The sequence below is a fragment of the Rhinolophus sinicus genome, chromosome 14 (genome assembly GCF_057876585.1).
Source record: "Rhinolophus sinicus isolate RSI-liver-muscle chromosome 14, RSI-T2T, whole genome shotgun sequence".
In the NCBI taxonomy this organism is placed as follows: Eukaryota; Metazoa; Chordata; class Mammalia; order Chiroptera; family Rhinolophidae; genus Rhinolophus; species Rhinolophus sinicus.
Window position 1 is genome coordinate 138,384,709 of NC_142514.1, and position 24,747 is coordinate 138,409,455.

General features: G+C 42.1%; 1 protein-coding gene across 1 annotated transcript in view; it reads right to left on the reverse strand.

Annotated features, from left to right (window-relative positions):
- Positions 1–6,572: 6,572 nt before the first annotated feature.
- The window catches only part of UVRAG (UV radiation resistance associated), a 274,598-nt gene continuing 256,423 nt past the window's right edge, over positions 6,573–24,747 (reverse strand). The window contains exon 15 of the mRNA XM_019726447.3: positions 6,573–8,492. Within this exon, the coding sequence (XP_019582006.3) occupies positions 7,790–8,492 (703 nt within the window). The 3' untranslated portion in view covers positions 6,573–7,789. The remainder of the gene's footprint in view (positions 8,493–24,747) is intronic.

Genomic DNA, 24,747 nt, shown 5'->3' on the forward strand with positions numbered 1-24,747 from the left:
CCCGGGTCTCAAGCTGAATTTTTAAAGCTAGCTGTTCGATAAATTTTTGTTGTATGTTTACAAACCCTTGTGTCAAAGACCTGAGTAGACGCATGTTGGTAGCTATTGTTAAATGGTTTAGCCCCAAGGTCTTCACAATAGGCAGAGTGACAGGGGAGAGTCCTCTCCTTTCCTGCCATGCTCTGGACCCCAAGGCCATCTGAAACAGGTTTTGAAGAATGAATATGAATTTGCACCTAGGGCAAGAGGAGTTTCTGTCCAGGCCTGAGAAGGGAAAACCTGAGCACAGGGCTGAGGAGAAGCACATGGCTCAGAGAAGTCAAGCTCCTTGCTGGAGTCACACAGCCAGCGGCAGGACTGGGACCTGACTCCTCCTGACCGGCTCTTCTGTCAGGCTGAGGGCTCCTCATTCAAGTTGCCCACATGACTGCCTGACTGCTCGTAGGTGCTTCTCAGACTCACGTTATCCGTTATTTGTGTTCACGCCCATGTTCTACTCTTTTCTAATTTGTTGCTTGTGATTTGACCGGGACTGAGAGGAGCTCGTTGGAACAACTGTGTTTTGTACAAAACCAAAGGGATCCGAGCCTGCTGCTCACGCCCTCATGGTTCTATGCCTGGGCTTGGCTGGCTACGGTTATTTTAGCAACGGGCTGTCTTTTTCATTTTTATCCTGATTCATTACTGTTCTTTTTCTGGATTGCTGACTCTAGAAAGTGTGGAATTATTTTATAGACATGTATTTTTTTATTCATTTAAAATCCACAAGGCTGAGCTGTCTACCTACAAAACTGTAATTAGATGTGCTAAAGGGGGGGAAGAAAAAGAAAGCTTCTATCTACTTCAAGAAAAATTAAGCGCTCTGGGCACCAATTCAGCATTCAGTGAGGCAGCTGGATGCTGCGTGAGGGGATATTTCTGAATGAGGCAGGCCTACATCAGCTCATCTGCCAGGTGTTATGAAACATGAAAATCAAGCTCATTAGGCTTCTAGGCCGTATCCCCACACTGTTTCCATGCCACCCACCAAAACACCTTGAAGCACTTGACCTTTGTTTAGAGCTGTTTTTCAAAATTCTGGTTTCAGCCCTGACACATCCTCAGCTGCACAGAATGAGTATCTGTATCTCAATTGTCCCACCAAAGCCGGATGCATGTTATGCAAGAAATCCATGTTGAATGACTTACTCCTTCCAATGTGCCTGGAGCTTTGTAAAACTCATTCAGTGCTTTCATAGAAATATTTACCTCTTGTAACACTCTATCCAACCCTGGGAGTGGGTGGGTATTATCCCCATTTCACAGATTAGGAGCTGTCGTGCAGGGAGGCCTGCGGGGTCTCTGGTCCCGCTCCCCATACAAGAACGCAGGACATGGTGAGGCCAAAAAGGAACACCCACGGAGCCATAGGTAGGGGAGTCATACCACTTTATTCTCTCTGGCGGCACTATACTCTCACTGGAGGCTGGATACACACTGTCCGCAAACCGCCATCCACGCTTGCCAGCCCAGCCGCCATCTCCTTGCTAGCCCCATCCTTCTTCTCTCCTTCTCTCTGTAGCCACAGCAGTTATATTGTGGCCAATGGCTCACTGGTTACAGCTGACGGCCAACTAGCCACAGCTGATGGCCATGCAATCACAGTTGGCCATTTACTACCTGAGCCAGCACCTGTCTATGTGAGGCCGAGAGCCTGGAAACTACTCTCTGGGGCTCCGCCCCCACACTCCACCCCTACAGGCTCTCGCCTCACAATCTACGCGATAAGCGTCTTCCGCGAGGGGACCTGTGCGAGGAGCCTGGGGGTGAATGCAATATCCTGGACACAGCCAGGCTCTCTGGGCACAGCCAGGGTTTCTCAGGGCACCACCAGTGCTTCTGGGCACGGCCAGACTTCCTGGACTTCTTAGGGTACCACCTGTCTTCCCGGACACAGCCAGGGTTTCTCAGGGCACCACCAGTACTCCTGGGCACTGCCAGACTTCCTGGACTTCTTAGGGTACCACCTGTCTTCCCGGACACAGCCAGGGTTTCTCAGGGCACCACCAGTACTCCTGGGCACAGCCAGACTTCCTGGACTTCTTAGGGTACCACCTGTCTTCCCGGACACAGCCAGGGTTTCTCAGGGCACCACCAGTACTCCTGGGCACTGCCAGACTTCCTGGACTTCTTAGGGTACCACCTGTCTTCCCGGACACAGCCAGGGTTTCTCAGGGCACCACCAGTACTCCTGGGCACAGCCAGACTTCCTGGACTTCTTAGGGTACCACCTGTCTTCCCGGACACAGCCAGGGTTTCTCAGGGCACCACCAGTACTCCTGGGCACTGCCAGACTTCCTGGACTTCTTAGGGTACCACCTGTCTTCCCGGACACAGCTAGGGTTTCTCAGGGCACTGCCACTTTCTCTGGGAACAGCCACACTTCCTGGACACAGCCAGGGCTATCTTCAGGGCTCAGCCACACTTCCTGGACACAGCCAGGGCTCTCAGGGCACTGCCACTCTCTCTGGGAACAGCCCGACTTCCTGGACACAGCCAGGGTACCTTCAGGGCTCTACTACTCTCTCTGGGAACAGCCCGACTTCCTGGGCACAGCCAGGGTACCTTCAGGGCTCTACTACTCTCTCTGGGAACAGCCCGACTTCCTGGGCACAGCCAGGGTACCTTCAGGGCTCTACTACTCTCTCTGGGAACAGCCCGACTTCCTGGGCACAGCCAGGGTATCTTCAGGGCTCAGCCAGACCTCTCAGCGCACTGCCACTCTCTCTGTGCCTCTCAGGGTACCCTGCTGGAACAACAGCGACTCACAATCAAGGTGCTTACATATTCTCAATGGCGGCCAGTCAAGAGACAAAAGCAAATATCCCCCAGTTCCACTAACAACAGTTCCCAAACAAACAGTCAAGCAGTCCATTAAATTAGGGATGGAAGGCAATTCCCCATAGTCCATAGTCATTCACCAGGGCTGTCCTGGGGGTGAGGGATGACCTTGACCTCACCCTCATCTCCCACGGAGGACTCAGCAAGCGTTACCTCCTGGGACTGTAAGTCCTGCATCCGGGCTGCCTGAGCAGGAACTTCCCCGGCCCACAGGGCTGCAACGACCTTCGCTTTCTCCGGCCTGTGCTGGTTGGGGAACCGTCCACATCTTTCCACCTCTCCACGGGGCTCCATCTCTCCAGCAGCTGCATGGCTTTTCCTGTGCTGGTGGGAGAACCGTCCACCTCCTCCCACCCCTCCACGGGGGTCCAGCTCGCCGGCAGCTGCTCCTCCTGGTCTTCCTCAGACTGAGTGTTCATACGCACAAACTGCTCCACCGTCCTTCGGAGAGCTTTGGCCGGCACCATACCCTGCTCGCTGCGCCATTTGTCGTGCAGGGAGGCCTGCGGGGTCTCTGGTCCCGCTCCCCATACAAGAACGCAGGACATGGTGAGGCCAAAAAGGAACACCCACGGAGCCATAGGTAGGGGAGTCATACCACTTTATTCTCTCTGGCGGCACTATACTCTCACTGGAGGCTGGATACACACTGTCCGCAAACCGCCATCCACGCTTGCCAGCCCAGCCGCCATCTTCTTGCTAGCCCCATCCTTCTTCTCTCCTTCTCTCTGTAGCCACAGCAGTTATATTGTGGCCAATGGCTCACTGGTTACAGCTGACGGCCAACTAGCCACAGCTGATGGCCATGCAATCACAGTTGGCCATTTACTACCTGAGCCAGCACCTGTCTATGTGAGGCCGAGAGCCTGGAAACTACTCTCTGGGGCTCCGCCCCCACAGGAGCGATTAAGCGGCCCTGCCCAAGCACTGGAATAGGAAATGGTGTTAACAAGTCTGTCACTACACGGTGGCCTTCCACAGGACAAAAGGGAACCAACACTGATGGCGCAGACCCCATACAAACAGAATAGCAAGGACAGAATTCTAACTTTTACAGATTAAAAAATGGGGTCCTTAAACTTTCAATGACTTGACCAGAGTCATAGCTTCAAAGTAGCTGAGCTGGGCCACTCAAATCAAGCTTCTAAAGAATAGATGCTGGCTGCACTCTTTGTACCATAGTACAAATCCAGTTCGTGATTCAGTATTTACACTGAAAACATTAGGAGCACAGGGAGGCATCTTTTTTTCAGCCAGATTTTTTTTTTTTTTTTTTTTTGTAATTAAAAAAGGAAAGAAGATTAAATAGACTCAAGCAAGTATCACTAGGTCCACCCTCAACTTGGCTGCGAGTCGTAATTCAGATCTAAGAAATTTACTCTTCTGTTCTGAAGCCTGGAAAGTACCTATCGGTCACTCACTGCATGCTTTCAAATCTCTTGGCACCTAAGTCCTTCCCATTGGCCTGCAATTCAATTTCTCCTCTCACCTTTCTTCAGACCCATTCGGCCAAGAGCACAGCAAACTGCTTGCTGTTCTGCAAACACACACCAGGCCCTGCTTTGCCTCTGGGCCTTTGCCCATACAGTTCCCGCCATCTGGAATGTGAAATCTTCCACAGCTTTCATCTGCATTACCTCCACGAATCTTTCCTGATCAGAATAGCTTTCTCTTCATGCCATAGGATGGCTATACATCTCTCTATCAAATAATTTGTCACTCTGAACTATAAATGTTAATATACCTATCAACCACTCCCCCTTCTACTAGAAAATGTGGCAGAGGTCAAGGCTTACTAATCTTTGTATTAACCTTGTTTAGCCCAGTCCCTGGCAGAGAGAAAGAGAGAGAGAGAGAGAGAGAGAGAGAGAGAGAGAGAGAGAGAGAGAGAGAGAGAGAGAGCGCACTAGTTCAACAAATGTGGAATGGCTGGCTGTTTGAGAATAAGGTTTTCATAGTTAACTCAGCTTTAATATGAAATTTAAAACAATGAAGAAGACAGGACTCAAACATAGCAGGGAAATAACATACACTTTTACTCTCAAAATAAATACTAATCAATTTTATTTTATAAATACAGATGCTGAGTTTTCTTCCAATTACCAACAGATCAGTTTCACATGCCATTTATTATTGGTGGTGGTTTAAAAAATTATTTAAATAACCGGTTAGGTCAGGATAATGGGCACCATTAGAACTGCTGAAAAAATATAGCTGGATACAATCTTCCAAAACTAATATTCTGAGGGGGGAAAAAAAATCTCTGGAATTTCTGAAGTGGGTAAGAGGAAGTGGAGAGAGAAAACAATCAAATATTCATTTGATAACGTTTGCTGGCTGTTAAAAGTGTCTCCGCTGCATGAAAACTGAAAGGGCTCTTAGCAGTTCACAAAAGGATAGTAGTGAGTTTTCACTTCAACTTATATCCTCAAAGCAAATTTGATTTTTTTTAGTGATTTATAAGACGAATTAAACAGATTAGTAGGCGATAATAACTCATCCCATATTTTGGCTGTGGCCACTTTAAACAGAGGCAAAACTTATTCTGTAGCATTGGAAAATGTCGAACAGAGTTATTCCTGCAGACATGTAATACTGTAGGCTTTTTCCCAGGTCATGGCAGAAACTGCAGACATCAAACAAACTCAAATGAAAACACAAAACCCAAACTAAACAAACCCAAACCTAAGTGGTGTTTTGAGGCATAATATCCTTGGACATTGTGAATCAAGCAAATGTGGAGGCAACTACTGACCAGTTCTGAGCAATCTAATCACATTCAACGGCAGGGCTCCATGTTGTGGGGGTGCAAAGCTATGGACCCCAGAATCAGGGAGTCCACAAATGAGAGGCTGATGATGGGGCCCCAGAGTTCCAGGCTGTGAGGAACTTGAGATGAACACTAACCATGGGTCTCAGTACATGGTCCCTCTGCCTGGTGGTACCGGAAGCCAGGCTGGGCGGCCTGCAGCTGAATCCACCTTGTCTCTGAGTTTGACATGAGTTAAAATTCCACTCCTGTATCTTGGGAAATCACAATCACGTGATTCACACCCCATTGTTCCATACTAACACAGTCCTTCAAAAAAACCTTTTTTTTTTGGGGGGGCGGTAGATGCTACTTCATTGGAGGACCCCAGAAACCAGTCTGATATACATCCAAGATGATGTCTATCCGCACCGTCTTTGATTCTAAAATGAATGACAGTACAGTGCAAAGAAGCCCTGACTCTACGACTTCTGCTCCAGCCTTGGGGCAGTCCTACCTCTTTATGTGGAATTCATATGGATTTCTTCAGATCAAGTTAAAGCTCTTAATTGCTTGCAGGTTGGGTCTGTCATGCAATGATTCTGAGCGTTCTCTTTACATGGAAAATAACAACATGAACTATTCCATTTCACAATGTTGCTATGAATTAAAATTGAGCCCAGGAGTGCTTGGACAAAATACGAAAACGATTATGAAACCTATGAGTTAAGATGTTATGTAGGACAAACGCAGCTACTAGAGTGTACACCTGCGAGGGTGTTTGTGTTGCTATAACAATGTGTAAACTCAAATGAAGTCAACAACACTGGCTTAGATACAGCCCCGGTTTTTGTTCAGGCGAGTCCTGTCAGGACGTAACATACGAGTATGGAGATGTATGTTCAAGAGGAATTTCGAAGCTGAAAAAAAAAATCAGGTCAAGTGAAGTAAACTCGATTTTTATTCTTCTATATAATACATGGATATATGGATAAATTTTCCTTAAAGAGCTTGCAACCCTGAGGCGATGTCCTTGGGTATATAAAATATAAAGCAATAGCAAATGAAACGTGAGCTCTCGGGATGACATTTAGACTTCAAAAACATAATTTAATATTTATGCAATTGCACATATACCAATAGTATTCTATGCCTCATTTAGTCTCGTAATCCAACTACCTCAACTGCCTTGCAGTTTGCACATTGGAGAGCCTGACTCTCTACATATATTTCATCACATACAGTGCCTTCCTTTCCAACTGAAATTTAATAAATTAACATGGGATTTACACATAGCAGTTTCTGTCTGGTGAGGGCACTGCCAGAAAGCATGCCTAGTTTTTGACTGTAGCATCTGCCCACGTAAAATCTTTGGCTCCCAAAGGGGATCGGATGCCATCTGACTGTAGTAACCTTGGGGTCCTTGAGGGTTCCCTAGGTTCCACCAGAGGTGAGATTTTTCATTTAATTTGAGAGCTACGTCAAGGGCATGGCTGATTAGAGGACGTGGAAGTTCATGGCTACTGCATTAAAGAACCAGGGAATCTGATATCCTGTTTTCAGGATGCACAACCCATCCGCTGTGAAATGCGGCAACAGTGGAGTCTTTAAGTTGCCTGTGGGGCTTGGGGACAGGGTCAGGGCCAGGGACAGATGGGCCTGGGTCTAAGGAGACCATTGTGCTTCTTATTCATTAAGCTAATGGATGGGCAAAGATCCTTCAGTAAATGGCAGAAACCTTTTTCTGAATATTCAATGTTCCCAAAGTTTTATAAACTGGGGTACGGGCAAATGCTTATGAAAAACTAAAGGTGAGTTTATTATATTATTTATATATTATCATCTTCCCTCTGAGGATAACAGAAGTGTAAATAAAAAAGCAGACAAATACTTATAAGGTGACTCGAGCTAGAGTGACTTTTGCCTTAAAACAATCGACAGGCCTGAAAAGCAAACCTTGCAAGCAAAATCTAACTTTGTCTGGCCCACGGATACACAATGATCCTGAGTCCCTCCTCGATTCACAAAGTCTGTTTTTCTGAGGAATATCCTCCATTAATATTCATTTTGTGTCATAATTATTACAAAGGGTAACCAGTGCAGCTTTATCCTCGTTTTAGGCAGCGACCCTGTCCTGGTCCTACTGTCTGTCTGCTCACTTCACTTATCAGAACTCCTGCGTGGCCGGCGGAAGCTGGATACGTTCTCATTCAGTGCATAGATCCTTCGGGAGAACTCTTCAAATTCTCCCAGAACTTGTTCGTCACACTCCACTGCTACGGCACTGTCCACTGGGATGCAGTTAAATGCTTCCAGCTGATCGCCTGAGGTGAAGCCCGTGGCTTCCATGCCAATGATCTCTTCTGCTTGCTCGACGGTACAGCAGAGCTCAGCTTCTGAGACCGGGTGGAACTCATCTGGAGGTGGGGCGCTGGAGGAGCCAGCTTGCTCGCTGGGGAGGAGAGGGCCATTGACTGCGTCCGGCTGCCCAGACAGGGCTTCTCCTTCTTCTTGGCTAGTGTTCAGACTCACATGGCCTCCACTCAAGCTGTCACCCAAACCTACTCCTTTTTTCTGGTTTTCTTTGGAGAAGTCCAAGGAGGTATCCAAGGAAGAGGACAGAGAGGTTATCTTTCTCTCAGATTCTCCCAGGGAGGGGATGGTGGCCACAGGCTGGGCTAATGCTGAGTTGTAGCTGGGAGGAGGGGTTTTGTACTGGAGTCTCTCATTCTCTGAGCTGGCCCGTTTTCGGTGTCCTTTGTCCGGTGAAGGGATGCCGCCAGAGAAGTCTACATCTGCACCCCCATAGATAGAGCTTTGTCTCTTTGGAACAGGGATCGCACTGGAGGTGTGGTGTCTGTCACTAGAAGACAAACAGAAACGAGAAGTTAACTTTCAACTTCAGAACTCAGCTTAAGCCTTCTGGATCCAGAGAGAGGAAACAGCATATTTAGGTTGGAGATAATAAAAACTGGTAATAATCAATCTCGGTACTAATCGTAGTGTGTGAGTGGAAGAAACAACATGAAGCCTTCTGAACTCAACTTTGGGAGCTTCCTTGGAAAAGGACATAAGACACACTGAGATAGATCCAGAGGAGAGTGCCCAGGTTAGGATGGGGGATAGAAACCATGCCCTGGGGGGAAGAGCTGAGGTAACTGGAGGAACTGGAACTGAAAAGAACAATATATGAGGAATGGAATCAACTTCGTGTATCTGAAGGGCTGCCCATATTCTTCTTCTTGTTTTTCACATTCAACTCTCATTTTATCTTCATAAAGCAGGTATCCTCATGTGGCACAAGTTAAATGCTTAGCCATGATCCCTCAGGGAAGCAGTGGCAAGGCACCACATCATGGCACGGTGATCAATAGCTTTTCCAATACCCGAATGCTAATCACCTTGGATTAGAGAACTGGCAGAGAGAGGGTCAAGGATATGAATATATATATATATATATATTCTAATGAAACATTAACTTGGGAAATGACTTTTCCTTTACAAGGCTAGTCACACACATGTTTTATAAGTTTGGTCTTCAGTGTCTTTTCTCCAACTTGAGTTACTTCTTAGGAAGACACTTTGGGCCAGCAATAATAGTCATTATTTAGTGATATAAAACATTTTAGTTTCTAAAGTAATTTCATATACATCATTTCCCTTGGTCCTCACCAAAACCCTGTCAAGAAAGCAGAGTATATGTTACTACTCTTAAGTCTGAAATAATAAATAACAACTAGTTAATGGAAATAGAGTATCTAGAGCCTGAAAATAATGGTCATGGTATACACTGTACTAGTTAAACCACCTCGGGAGTATTGATCACAGTTAATGATATTATACTTGGATGAAGCTAGTCAGCGGCAATATGACTATGACCAGACCGAGTCCAGAGACAGAAGGAGGTACGAACACAAGATCCAGTTGATTTGTGTTCTTCAGATGAGGAAACATACATAGAAAAGTGGTTTGGAAAAGGCGACTACTAGACAGGAGCCGAGGCTAGCAGACCTGCAACTCTATCCACCCAACAAACAGCTCTTCCATGTGTCAGGCCTTGGGGAGGGGAAACAGACGCAAGACAGAGTAGGCCCTGCCTCTGAGGAGCTTCCAGTCTTGTAGAAGAAAGACATTCAGAATTGCTGAAATAATACGTTTTCAAATTACAATTGTGATAAGTGCCCTGAAACAGAAGAAAGGATCTAAGGTGCCTTCTGCCTGTGTCCACAGCCACAAGCCCTTAAACCAGCTCCCTGCTCCTCCTTCTCTCAATTTCTGCATTATCTCTGTGGTCTCAGACACCTAAGCAGGCGTTATTCTTCTTGAGAAAAGGCAACCACAAGGCTTCTAATCCGTGAGACCCTCAGACTCCCTTGCTTGGCTGTAAGTGTTGGTGCCAGGAGAGATTTTATAATTAGGGGTGGCCAAGTGGGGTGCATAGAACCGGGCAAGTAGACTAGTAAATTACTGTTTTCAGTTCTCAAGAAAAACAAAACAGAGCAAAATCTACTGGTCTTAAGCTAGGCTTTAAGTTAATATGTTGTCAAAACTCACAGTAATTGGGGAAGCTACACATTTCTGCGAAGCTAGTTATTTTCAGTCTACCGCTTGCTGACAGGCAGTCTCTAACTGATTCTGCAGGGGCCCAGGTAATCAAACCCAAACAGGGTATCAGCACCACCCACAGACAATCTATTCTGGGTAGTCAGGTCAGGCTGTTTAGTTGTGACCCCAGCCCAGGAAGGGTGAGAAGCACCAGGTGAACCAGCCTGGAATCGGGAAGGTGATATTACTGGCATGGAATTACCATGTTTCCCCGAAAATAAGACTGGGTCTTATATTAATTTTTGCTCCAAAAGACTCATTAGGGTGTATTTTCAGGGGATGTCTTATTTTTTCATGTACAACAATCTACATTTATTCAATACAGTCATGTCATCTTCTTCTGGAACATCGTCATAACGTACTAAATGCGTCCATCTGGCTGATGACCTTAACGGGAGCTTATTTTTGGGGAAATGCAGTAGAGGCCAGGTGCTTAAGCCCTCATAGCTATGAAGGGTGAACGACATAACACTTTCCCCGGCTGCCACCATGACCCCACCCTTCTTTCCCCACGCTGCTGGGCTCCAGGTGGGCTGACAAAAGGGTTTTTTGTAGCCCTCTTGGATTTTGAGACTCCCTGAAAGCTCTCAACTTTGCACAACAGAAAAGTAATACTGTATTTCCCTGAAAATAAGACCTAGCCGGACCATCAGTTCTAATGCGTCTTTTGGAGCAAAAATTAATATAAGACTCGGTCTTATACTAATATTATATTTTATATTATATTATATTATATTATATTATATTATACCTGGTCTTATATTAAAATAAGACCAGGTCTTATATTAATTTTTGCTCCAAAAGATGCATTAGAGCTGATGATCCGGCTAGGTCTTATTTTTGGGGAAACATGGTAAAGTGTAATATCCCTCCGCCAACTACAATGGGAAGGGAACTACCATTTTCCTGGGCATCAATAACGTCGAATCCTCACATCTACCCTGTGAAAAAGGTAGGCAGGTGGGTGGGTTCTGTGGTTTGTTCAAAGTTGCAGAACCCACATCTGAACTGGATTAGGTATTACTGTAGAACCCATGCAGTCTGTTATATCTCATGGGGGAAAATCATATTCAAATTCAACTATAACATTTGCTATGTGCCAACGACATGCCAGACATCAAGCTAGTGCCATTCTACTGGCCTTCTCATTTAACTCGCCCCACCCTATATCTAAGCCCTGGGGTATGACTCCTATTTCAATGAATGGATTCTAGAGGTGGAGACGTTGGTATTTTCTGACATCTCCAGTTCCCTTGGATTTTTAAGCGAACCCAGGTAATGATAGTATGAGATACAATTTGGAAAACCCCAGTAACAGTAACATTTTCCCTCTTAAGAACAGTAAGAAAAAGAGTTATTATGGGTTGACAAAGAAGTCCACATAGCTAAAGTTCACCTTTTAGTCACATTTTGTCTTTTTTCTATTTTTAGCCATGTGCGATGAAACCTTTCAAAATTTTTTACTTATGTCTTTCTTGTAATCTTAAAAAGAGTCAGTGAAACGAAAAGGTATTTTCATGATAACTTTGGGCTATCACGAACATGTATAACTAACCTATGACTGGAAAGAGACTATGGGATTTTCAGTGGTGTGTTTCTCAGGACATGAGTCTAAGCGTCCCCAATCTGTGCAGAAGCCTTGCAGTATCCTCTCTAACTGTCACAGGCAGTGAAGCTGTGTTAGTGCTCTTGCCTGTGGGGGCTTCTCTTTTTTTAATGCTTATTTCTAACTTGCTGTGTTGTAAAGTCGATGTCCTGAGAACTGTGTGCAAAGTAAGAATAAAGAGGATTTGAGTGATGGGCCAGCAGATGAACTGGGCATAATATGTGTTATTATATGAGTTTTGTAACATTAGTTTTGGCTGCTCAGAATTCATTTTTTTATTTTTATTTCCAGGATCTTAGTAATGTTCCAGATTTTTAAGATAGCTGAGCTCTAAACAGCTTACGTGTTGAATGATTATATTAAAATATATACAAACACACATACATTTTTAATTAGTGTAATAATTTTCCCTGGAAAATTCAAAAAATATAAACCATAAAAAATAAAAGTCACTCGCAGCCTATTACCCATCAAATAACCACTATTAATTTTGGATATTTTCCTTTCAGACTTTGATTTCATGTATGTGTGTTTAATTTAAAAAGACCAAACAAACCTAATGTTGTGTTTGTGGTATATATATATATATATATATATATATATATATATATATATATATATATACACAATTCTCTTTCCTGCTGTTGGATGCTATTAAAACCTCTTGGTAAACAATTCTAAATGGTTGCTTCATTGAACAGAATATCATAATTTGCTTAATCATTCCCTTAATTTTATAGATTTAGGATATTTCTAAAATTAACTATTAAGAAATTGCTGTAGTGGCGGCCGGATGGCTCAATTGGTTAGAGTGCAAGCTCTGAACAACAGGGTTGCCGGTTTGATTCCCACATGGGCCAGTGAGCTGTGCCCTCCACAACTGGATTGAAGATGATGAGCTGCCATTGAGCTTCCGGAGGGGCAGCCGGATGGCTCAGTTGGTTAGAGCGGGAGCTCTCAACAACAAGGTTGCTGGCCATGGGATGCTGGGCTGCGCCCCCTGCAACTAAGATTGAAAACTACGACTGGACTTGGAGCTGAGCTGCGCCCTCCACACCTACACTGAAGAACAACAACTTGGAGCTGATGGTCCTTAGAGAAACACATTGTTCCCCAATTAAAAAAAAAACACAAAAAACAAAAACTGCTGTAAGCATCTCTGTGCAAAAACACAATGTATAGATTTTTAATAAAATTTGATTTTCGTATTTAATAGGTTTCCAGAAGGAACCTTCATTTCACATTTCAGTACTAGCTAAATTCTTATGAAAAACACGAGCATTTTGCCTCTAGTTTTGCCTAACAAGAGAAAGGTAGCGATTAAAAAAACAAGTAATACATCAGAAAAGGATGCCCAGAAGGTTTTAAGATTCTTTTTGTCTGATTACAGTCTGGCTTCAGGATCATTATCTAGATGGAAGAAGAGGTCAAAACGCATAGGTTTCCTAATTATATGACCAATTTTTAAAGGCTGTTGACAATTTCCTTATCAAATGAAATTGGTATGTTATTTAAGTTGTGATGGTTAACTTATAGGGAATTTCTACTCTTAGAAACAATCTAAGTAAACATGGGTGTTTGGGGAGGAGTGGACGCAGCAGGAAATGTGGGAGTTTGCTCTGTCCTCACTCCTGCCAAGGAGTGAGCCCCTATGTGTCTAAAGCACTAGGTTTGGGGGTGGAGAGCCTGAGGTGTAAGCAACTGAAACGGGTCCCCCAGTTCACTGCATATATTCTCATCAGCCATTTGCCTTAGGTGAATGTCTCTTCTAGTTTGGCTTAGGTCCAAACTGGAAACCTAGAAACATGAATCTGGGGTTTAATGCTGCAATTAAAAGGGATTTATTAAAAAACAACAACTCAAAGATACTGTAATTGCAAGTTTACTAGCATGGTTTAGTGAAAACATGGCATGATTTGTTGAATAACTGAACCACATCAGGCCTGTTAAATTACTTAATAATAAACCTTTTGCTACAAGTGAAAAAGGATATCCTAGGGTCACAAACAATAGTGTGATGAGGGAGGAGCCAAGTGGTTTGGAGTTTAGAGGTCAAGGAGAACAGCCTGGCTTAAATTTGGCTTCTTTGGATCAAATCTCTGACCTCTGTAAATTAAGGTGATTGATTTCTTTCTCATTCTGTGAGTCCTTGTTTACTGCAGCCAGTTACCTTTTGTCGTCTGTTCAGCTACCGTGTTTCCCTGAAAATAAGACCTAGCCGGACAATCAGCTCTAATGCGTCTTTTGGAGCAAAAATTAATATAAGACCTGGTCTTATATTATATTATATAAGATCTGGTATTATATTATATTATGTTAATTATATATGTTATATTATATTATATTATATTATATTATATTATATTATATTATATTATATTATATTATATTATACTTGGTCTTATATTATAGTAAAATAATACCGGTCTTATATTAATTTTTGCTCCAAGACGCATTAGAGCTGATTGTCCGGCTAGGTCTTATTTTCAGGGAAACACTGTCTGTATCTTGAGATAGTGGTGGTGATGAGAAACGATGTTAAAAGACTTGGATTCTACTACTAGCTCTGCCACCACCATGACCCTAAGTGGAATTAAGGTAGAACTCACCACTTATTAGTTATATGACTGTAGGCAGCCACCTATCTTCTCTGTGCTCCAGTTTTCTCCTTCGTCAAAGAGATTATTGGACTACAGTAAAAACTTAACATTAATGCACTTCAAATTCTTGGCAGGATGCCAGGCATATATACTGATGGCAGTAGTAGCTGTAATTGTGGCTGCTGTCATTATTATTAACTTCCATGGGCTTCAGATTCCAAAAGTATTATCCTCATTTTACAGAAGGGGTAACTGAGGCTCAAAGACATTAGTGTCTTGGACAGGAACACAGAGGAAAGACCAGAATCTAGATCTCCTTCCTTCTACTGTTGTCCCCTACACGGAATACTGTTTAAAGCAGGAACAAATAGAACTCTTCCCACCCACCCTCTTCTCCACTTGTGCACATCAGGGAGCTAGCTGCAAGAAGCAGATAAAGAATGAAGGCCAGTGTAAAAGGGTTTTGGAGAAAAAGTACTAAATCAATCAAAAGATTTATTCTGCCCCTATGTGAAACTTCATTCCAGTTTTCTTCTTTTTTCTTAAGGACATGGGGTAGGGAAGGCTTTGAATAAAGTAGAAACGCTCACACTGCCTCTATTTACATGATCTACCAAATGCTTAGGGACTATAAGAACTTCCCAGAATCCTTTATGGTGCATTCCAATTGTCCCCAAGCCCCTGATGTATCATTTTTTTCTGTATGAATTTAGCTTCAGGGAGAGAGATTTTTTTTTTTTTTTTAAATAAGAGAGAGAATTTCTCTATTTCCCCAACCTAAATGAGGAGAACCATGTTCAGAACTTTTATAACCATTGTACAAATATTTTGCCATGAAGACAAGTTGGAGATGGTAGAACCCAGTTCATTCCACTCTACCACCCTTGCCTCTACCACTTTCCCCCTTTCTGTTGGTTTTATTGCCTGAAGCTATAGCGTCATTTTACAGAAAAGGGATTGGGAGAGAGAAAACAAGGCAAGAAAGCATTGGTCTAAAATGTGTTCCCCATTTCCACATCTCCCATATGCAATAGTTCAGATATCCACATGTGGTTAGCCATTATAAAAGATAAAAGATTGGGGAACTACTTCACTGCTCTGAATCTATGTTTCCTTTTCTGAAAAATAGGTATATCCACCTAACAGTTGTTGCAGTAATAATTAAATGAGATATACAATGAGTAGGTACTCCATAAATTATTAGTAATAAAACAATAGCAACTAATATTTGTGAAGTACTCTGAAATACTCTGTTAATAACTATATACATGATCTCAGTTAATTCTCACATCTCTATGAAGTATTATGAACATTGGTTTACAGATAAACGGAGGCACAGAGGTTAGGTAACCTGCCTAAGGTCACAAAACAACTAACTGTGATTTTATAAAGGCAAAATAAATGTTAGTTCCTTTCTCTCTCCCAATCGCTAGGACTTGCCAACAAAATACCTACATTTGATCTCTACTTCTGTTTGAGGGAAGAGTGAGAACCACAATAATTTTTTGGTCAAGGGGCTTGATTTCTTTTCCTTCTCTTCTCTTCTCGACTATATTAAGTTTGTGTGGCTTTTTTTTTACTTCCTAGGACTTGGTAGGCTGTTACAGGAATGCTGATGCATTCTAACCATCAATTATGAACAGAAATACGTTCTGCCATGAAATGATATCAACATGGAGACTTAGGGGAAAATGAAATAAAGGAAAAATAAAAATTTACCACATCAAGAAAGTTCCTGAGGCTGGGGTGAATTTTCAGTTGTGTGAAAATATTTTTTTCCTATTCTCTTTCAGAGTCACTTGTGGTTGTTTTATCTGTCTACAACCAGGTTTCACACTGTAAAGTATTAGGAAAGAGCACAATTCACAGTCTCAGATATGTGTCTTTCCCTCCTCCAAAATGTTTCCTCTGAGGACCATTACTAGATCACAGCTGGTCAAAATGCTAAATCTTGATTGTCTGGATCCTAGCCAAAATCTACAGCTACAACTCGGTGGAATAAGAATACTTAAAAAGAAAAAAGAAAAAGCCTTTTAAACAACATTTGATCTTCTTCTTTCTCCCCCGTGTAGCAAGCTATGACCTCATGGCAGCGAGACCTCTACGTGGAGGTGTTTAAGTTGGTGGACGGCCATTAGAAATGTTTGAAGCTCTAGGTCCGACTCTGCGCCAATATCATGTCAACTGTGCTAAAAAGCAATAATAGTTTCTCACCTTCTTAAAGATTACTGCTTAAATAATGCAGAGCAACGACAGGGCTGCACAGAGTGCCAAAAGTGGGTTGCCAAGGCGAAGCTGAGGTAGAATTACGTCTTTTGGCAGCTAAGAAATTATGACATAAAGTTAGTTTTTTCAAAAAACAACCTCCATAAATTAGGCTACTATCCTTTTTCAAAATCCAGCAAAAGTTGGGATTTATCTTTCTCCTCTCTCTCTCTTAGATCAAGTAGAAGCAGCACAGAGCCTCCTTTAGGGAAAGCCAAATTTAACAACTAGGTCTTATCTCCCAGGAGGTAGCTGAGAGTTAATCGTTTTAAGCAAGCAGTCTCCTGCCCAGAGGCAAGCAATCTAAAGACCTCTCACCATTACCAGATAAGTGAAAGTGTTTAATCTTTGCCCTGGATGTTAACAAAAACAAGAAACAAAATAAAAATAGAAACAATCTTGGGCCAAAAGCATAGGCTGAAATCTGTGCCAGTGGTCACTTTTCCCCTGGGCTCAGCTTGAAAGGTTTCCTGCCAAAGCCTGACTAAAGAAAAACAGAGAGTTTAAAAAGGTATACTGAACAAGGGAGCCTTTAGATTTTATTTAAACTGGAGTACTGATGGGAAGACGGATTTCTGAAAGACAAAGTTCCACAGGCAGAGGATAAAACAAACAAGCTGAAAGAACCCATTTCCCCAGGCTCTATGATGTGAAGTCCTGGCCATCAGGCCTGCACGGCCCAGCTTGCAAAAGGGGCCCCAGCACAAGCTGGTGGACAGAGGCTGAGGGGGTCCCACAGCCGGGAGGCTCATGTGGAGGCTCGCTGGGTCATAAGGTTGGGTTCCCTGGGATCAGGGACTAGAGAACGATCCTCCAGGGAAACAAAGAGAGGTCCCAGGAGGGGTCAAGTCAACCACTTCACCCATCAGCTTTCACTTTAAGAAATCATCACACGACTGAATCTACTGACATCACCGTCAGGCAACAAACATTATGAGGGCTGTACAAACAGAAAGAGATGCCAGGTAAGATACCTGGGGACCCCTTGGAGTGTCTCGACAGCACTTAAGACATGGGAATCATAAAGTATTTATGCTGAAAACTAGGGGAAAAAAGCCCCAAACCTCTATCTTTTCCAGGGACACCAGAGAATAGCAATCTCACACAGCCCAGCCCCAGAAGAACTCGATAAGGAAATTAAAACTCAGTCAGAGAATGCTTTCAGAATTTAAAAAGTTACCTTGCAAAGAGAGCTGAAGGAAGTGTCAGACCCCAGAGGCCCACGACATAATCTGTGAAATGAAGACTGTGAAAGATCCTGTGAAAGTTGAACTACCATCACATTTCTAATAAGCTCTGACATGAACTGAACCATGGGGCTTTAGCTGTTTGTTATTTTAAAAGAAAAATGGATAGTTCTGCCACCATTTTCAGAGATGCCGGAGGCCTTCGGAAGAAGTGCTTGAATTACAGTTAGCTGTCATTTAATCATTAGTAAGAGACTGTGGGAGTCTAGGGATAATATCTTGGGAAACTTATCTAATGTAGTCCTCTGTACGATGAAAAGAGGTGTAGTGCAAAAATGTATGCATATTCACAGAACATAACAACAAATTAAATGATTTACTTCTTTATTCGACTATATAATGATTTTCTACTACGCACGAGGCACTGTGCACTAGACCCCGGGGATACAATAATGACTGAGAAAAAAGCCACGGTTCCTGCTTTTGTGGCGCTTACACCACAGTGGAAGAGGACAGACATCTGTCATGAAACTACACACATAAATGTAAAACTATAACCTCTGAAACATGCTAAGCAGGAGAGGACATGGGTTACGAGCGCTTGTAACAGAACTGACCCAGGAAGACCAAGATTTGAAGGGCTAGTAGAATTCTTCAGCAGGTGACGAATGGGTCAGTGGGTGAGAGCATCTTCCAGGCAAAAGGAAGAGCACATGTCAAGACCCTCTGTCATCACAGAGAATAATGCATGAGGGCCCAAAAGGTCATCAAGCAAAGAGTAGCATGGAAGGAAATAACGGTGGAAAGGAAAACATGGTCTGGACCATGCAGAAGCCCAAAGGCTATGTTTACAATTTTCTCCTTTATCTAAATCATTAAATGTTTAAAGTTAGATGTGGGGCAGGGAGAGAAAGAAAGGGAGATTAACTTATTGATTGATTTGTATTTTGGAAAGTGCACTCTGGCTGAAGTTGGAAAACAGACTGAAGGGGTCCAGAGTGGATGTTGGGGGACCACAGGCTGTGCAGTAGTTTAGGTGAGAGATGATGGAGGCTTGGGCCAGAATGGAAATGTTCAGATATAGACAAATAGACATATGAGGGGAAATCAGCAGGAGTTGCTAAGGTTGGATATGGGGGTGAGCGAGGAAGGAAGAAACTAAGGATTGTGTCTGGCTTCCTGGCCAATGTAAAAGAATGGATGGATATTCCCTTTGCTGAAAAATTGCACTGGAAGACCAAGAGGCTTATAGTGGTTGGAAGACAGGAAGAAGAAAATATGGGCACACAGAACGTGCTATGAAAACATCCAGGAGACAATCTGAATAGAGATCTGATATCAGAAAAGAGACCTGTGCTGAAGGTTTACACTTATGCTTCATTTCAATGTGGGTGATGATTAAAATAACGGTTGTCACCTAAGGATTATGAATAAAATGAGAGAAAAGAGGGCCTAGGACCGAGCTTTGAGGGGCTCCAGTTTTTTATCATGAAGTAGAAGAAGAGCCTACAAATGAGATAAGAAGGAGCAGTGAGAGAGGAATGAAGAAAACTAGGAGAAGGTTGTAATAACAGGATTCCTTTTCTGGAACCACAAAATGCTGAACGATCCCTTGTGTAAAACATTTTAATCTTAATATAGTTATAAGAGAGGCTGTACTGAGTAACAGTTAAAGTAGGGCCCTAGAATTGTTCAGCCTGGGCTCAAATCTTAGCTCCTCCACTTGATGGCTACATTACCTTCAAGTTATTTTAACCTCTCTATGCCTCAGTTTCCTCATTTGTAAGATGACAGAGGATAATGGGTCGTAATTCACAGGGTTGTTATACGGAGTAAAGGAGTTAACTAAACAATATATTCAAAATGCTTTGGAAGAGTACCTGGTTTGTAGTAACAGTCATTTCGTCCAGCTATAATGACACTGCTTATTACTGTACATGGCTATCCAGTAGCAGGAGAACCGCTGAATAAAATGATCTTTAATGACTTCAAAGCTGAAGCCCAGGGAATTGTACCTAAATTGAGCTTAAACTCAAAGGTCACACTGAGGCAGCCAGTGGTCATTTCTAATGCTGCAAATGCTTGTCAGCTTTTGATAGGCAAAGACGCTACCTCTACAGCCTTCCTGAAACTTAGTACAGTGCTTTAGATCTAGGAGGCTTATCTGCTGATACTCAGCACATGCTACAGAATCCCTCCTGAAAAACACCGACTTCTTAGCACAGGCTATGTCAGTGGCTTTTCTGCTAATTCCTTCCTTCCATTCATTTAAGTATACCCATCTTCCAAAGCCAGTTCAAGTCCTACCCCCTTCATTAAGCAGTCTTCAACCATGCCAATCGAAAGTGATCTCTTTGAACTATGAAGGGCTATAGTACTTATAGTTATACCATCCAACTGATGCTTAATAGAATCACTTGTATTTCTGTACATATTCCAGTAGACATTATTGAAAGCTACATTCACTGCCTGGCAGTCTGCTAGGCTTTGGGAACAAAGAGGCATATAAAATAAAGTTTCTACTATTAAGGAGTTTCCATGCTAGTAGTAGAGAAGACAGAGTTAATCAATAACCAGAACGCCGTGCTGCTTTGTATACAATATGCATCTTGTATATTATAATGGAGAAGGGAGCCAGTCATCTTCTGGAGGCCTCCTCAAAGGAGGCTATGTTTAACTGGTGTCTTGAAGGATAATGGGGAATTAACCAGGCTGTGTGTGTGTGAGTGTGTGTGAGTGTGTGTGTGTGTGTGTGTGTGTGTGTGTGTGTAGGGGCGTAGAGTGAGAAATGAAGGGAAGCATATTTTAAGAGGAATAAAATACAATATGTATGCAGTCCATCTCTGGCGCTAAGTCTTGTAAACACTGCATGGTAGGGACCTGGTCTTTTTCTATTTCTTGCAATTTACTCTTCTCCACTTTCTAATTTCATGTAGTATGGATCATACAGTAGCTACTAAGTGAATATATTTGTTTTATGAATAAATGGATGTAATTAGTTGACCTCAAAAGGAATAATTTATGTTCTTTTCGTATGTGTTGAGAAACATTCAGTTAATGTTTAAAAAAAGTAAAATAAGAACACTATATACAGGGTTACTTGTAACATGAAAATATAGTAAATCTACATGAGGAACTATTATGCAGCCATTAAAATGATGCCAAAAAGATTTTAATGACATTGGTAAAAGTCTTAAGATGTGATACACAAAAACGCGGTACATCCAACTTAAAGAGCTGTGCTGTCCAATACTGCAGCCACTTACTGTACCTACGATGTGACTAGATGGATTTGAGATGTGCTGTCAGTATAAAATATACACTGGATTTAGAAAGCACAGTATGAACAAAGAAATGGAAAGTATTTCATTTATTAATAAAACTTGTAAAGTATCGATTACATGTTGACAAGTTATTTTATTGAATTTTATTGGGATTAAATAAAAATTAAATTATTAAAATTGATTTACCTATTTCTTTTTGCCTTTTTGCAATGTGGCTGCCAGAAAATTTATTTTTACATATGTGGCTCAGACGATATTTCTGTTAGACGCACTGGTATAGATGACATGATATTAACTATATAAGTAACACTTAGAAAAAACTAACTTAAGAGGGGCTTTTGTCCCTTGATTGTGGTTTCCCCCTCTTCTGCATATTTTTACATCTTCCAAATATTACTCATTGAGCGTATAGTACTTTAGAACCCAAAGGAATGGAATAGAGATAAATAAGACACAGTAAAAACAATGTGAAAAAGGTCTCAATGTGGTACAAAACCTTGGTTGCTGGAGGTTGGGAAAAGCAGCCCAGGGATACCCAAGACTTTCTGTCACTGACACAGTGTTAGCACACAAAGGATGCTGGCCAGCTGTTCTCCATCCTGACTGGAGACAGAAAAAAGCGGAAATGGGTGTTAACCACAGGAGGGGGCCTGTAAGTTAAATATAGGGAAGAATTTCCTGAAGCAAGGGTGTTTAAACTCTGGAATGAGTTATGGAAGAAGCCTGGTCCCCCAAGGTCTTTTAAAATACTGCAGATACCCATATGCCTTGTGTGTTCCTGTTTAGAGGCAACGAGATGACTTGTCAAGGTTCCTTCTAAAATAGCTATCTTACAGTAAATAACACCAATAAAACTTTCTTTTTCATTTATTTTTGACCAGGCTTCACTTTTCCTATTAAGGATGCCAGCAATGCAAGACGTACTTTGAAAGGCGAGTCTATCTGACACAGCTACCTTAAGTAGTTTTCTTGAGACTTCAAAGACAGCGTCATTTGATCCCAATTTGAAAACCAACATCAGCGACACAACCTGTTTTTAAGTCCCTCAGGAGTCACCTTCCAGAAATTAGCTCTGAATTCAGCATTAGCATGATGGAGAAAAGGAAAGAGGATAGATTTACTTTTTAAAAAGTGAGGCTCTTAAAAAATGTGAATGCTGGATACTGCCTCATTGTCAAAGGTGAATAGTTTGGCTTAAAAGCAGAGAACTATGACATCGTTACCCTCTGTGGATTGGCTCACTTACTCTAGGTTTTCATCATTCTCAGTTTACCGAAAAAAAATTTTTCTTAAAATGTGCCAAAGTACTTACTTACTTACTTATTTACTTATTTAAAAAAGCTGTGGAGCTTGATTCTGTTTATAAAAAGAAATGGAAGACTAGGTCAGCAGAAGCACTCTCTAGAGATTGAACCACTGAAGTCAAGATGACCTTACATAAAGCCACTATGCTTCTCCCCAAGTCACATCATTAAACGCCAGAAGGAATCTGGAGCTATATGCCAGCAAGCTGTGGAACAGCCAAGGATACTTCTCCTCAAGTGTTCTCTCCTCACTAAGCTCACTGAAATCGATGCAGTTTCTATAAAAATGGCACACTTGGTCCTAACACATCAAATAAGTCAGTCCAAGGCTGACCTCCATCATTGTAACAGACTGTCCTCTGAAGCTGGGTCTCAAGCTCCAAGTCCCACGTGATAGCAAGAGTGAACAACACATAGGAATCTTTTTGCAAGTTATGTCCTTCAAAATATTTAATTTGTCTTATCTATTCATTTAGATTATAAAGTAAACAACTGTCAACTAGGCAAAGGCAGGGCAAATCTTACACTTTCAAATCTTCTTTCGTCCCTTAAATAGTGTTATTGCAGAGGAGACACTTAATGAATTGCTAAATGCATGAATAATACTTAACAATACTTTGTATAGTCCTTTTTAGTTTATAAACCACTTGGACAGACATTATCTCATTTGCTCCATACAACTATGCTTGGGAAATAGGTCTGGTGCTAGTAACTCCATTTAAAAAAAAACACGGATACTCAAAATGATTTATGAAAATTAAAAGACAGAGCTGAAGTTGGAGCCTACATTTTCAGATTCCCAAATCCAGTGCTCCATCCGCAGTACCACACTGCCTAGCTGCTAGATCGTTTAAGCTTCATAGTTGGGAAAAAATTAAACTTAGAATAAAAAAAATTCCAAGCATAAAGCAGGACAGATGGCTTTGAAATCCTGCTCTCATCATGGCTTATTTGGAAAAAAGAACATGAAATTTATGGGAGACAAACACTAGGGGCAAACATATGTTTTAGGCCAACCCATGTGCTTCCTTTCGTTTTCTTGTTTCCTAACAAATGGAGTTGAAACATAGAAGCATTTTTGTTTCTTTTGGTCTTAAAGTTCTTAAAATTCTTCCCACAGTTTATGACTCTTAGTTTCCTACCTCTCCGAGGTAAACGGGGTAGGATACGCAACCAGGAATGTTTCCACCAGAACAGCTTCCTTGATTTTGCAGTGTATTTTTCTAGTACTTTGGACTTGACTTTGGTGGATTTCCCTGTGGAAGGTAGTCGGTGTTGAATGATCACGAACTAATACGGGGTAGCGTGGTATTGTAAAAAGAAGATGGGGCCAGCACTCAGGTAATCTGGTTTCTGGTCCCAGTTCCATCACTTATTATCAAGTGATCTTGGCAAGTCACTTCACATTTCTAAGTCTCAGTTTTCTGACCTGTAAAATAATGATCATTGTCCTTGCCCTGTCTCCCTCACAGGGTTGTTGTGAGCTTAAATAAAAACATGGAAAGTTTTGATAATAAGAGACTTATTATTCATAACTTCTAACTACAAGTGAGAGTTACCTAAGTAGGGAGGTATCAAAAGAAAGTAGGTAGGCAAGCAAACAGATTTGTGGGGTACTTACTTATCTCTAAGGCTTCAGGAGGGTCTTAAAAGGACATGGGGAAAGTGAGAGGGAGATGGTGAATATTTTGTACCATTAAATGGCATGAGCCATTATTAAAAAAATGGGACCAAGAACCATATTCTATATCTATGTGTAAAGAGATGACTGTAGATTTTAAAGGAAAAATAAGACATCTATAACAAAGAATGGATTTAATTCTTCAAACAGATAACTATGATTCATTCGTCCATTATATATTTATAATAATAGCTACCATGTACTGAGTAACACTATGTGCCAGGCAGTATGCTAGGTATTTACATATTTAATCTTTATGATGAAACTCTATCAGGTAGGCACTATTATCTTATTTTAAAGATGAATCTAAGCTGATGAATCTAAGCTCTGTGCCTGAGGTCACAGAGACAGTAAGTGGTAGAGTTGGTATTGAAACCCTTAATTTTTACAGGCTCCTTACAACTGGGCGACTGTTTCCTTAACCTACTCTGTCCTATACACCCGTCTTCACATGTGCAAATCCTTCTTGTGCTCCAGGTCCGTTCAAATGCCATGTCCTTCAGGAAGGCTTATCCAGTTCTCACACCTCTCACACCAGGAAGTAAATGACTTGCTCTGAATGTTCCAAATAACTTAGCTACCTTTC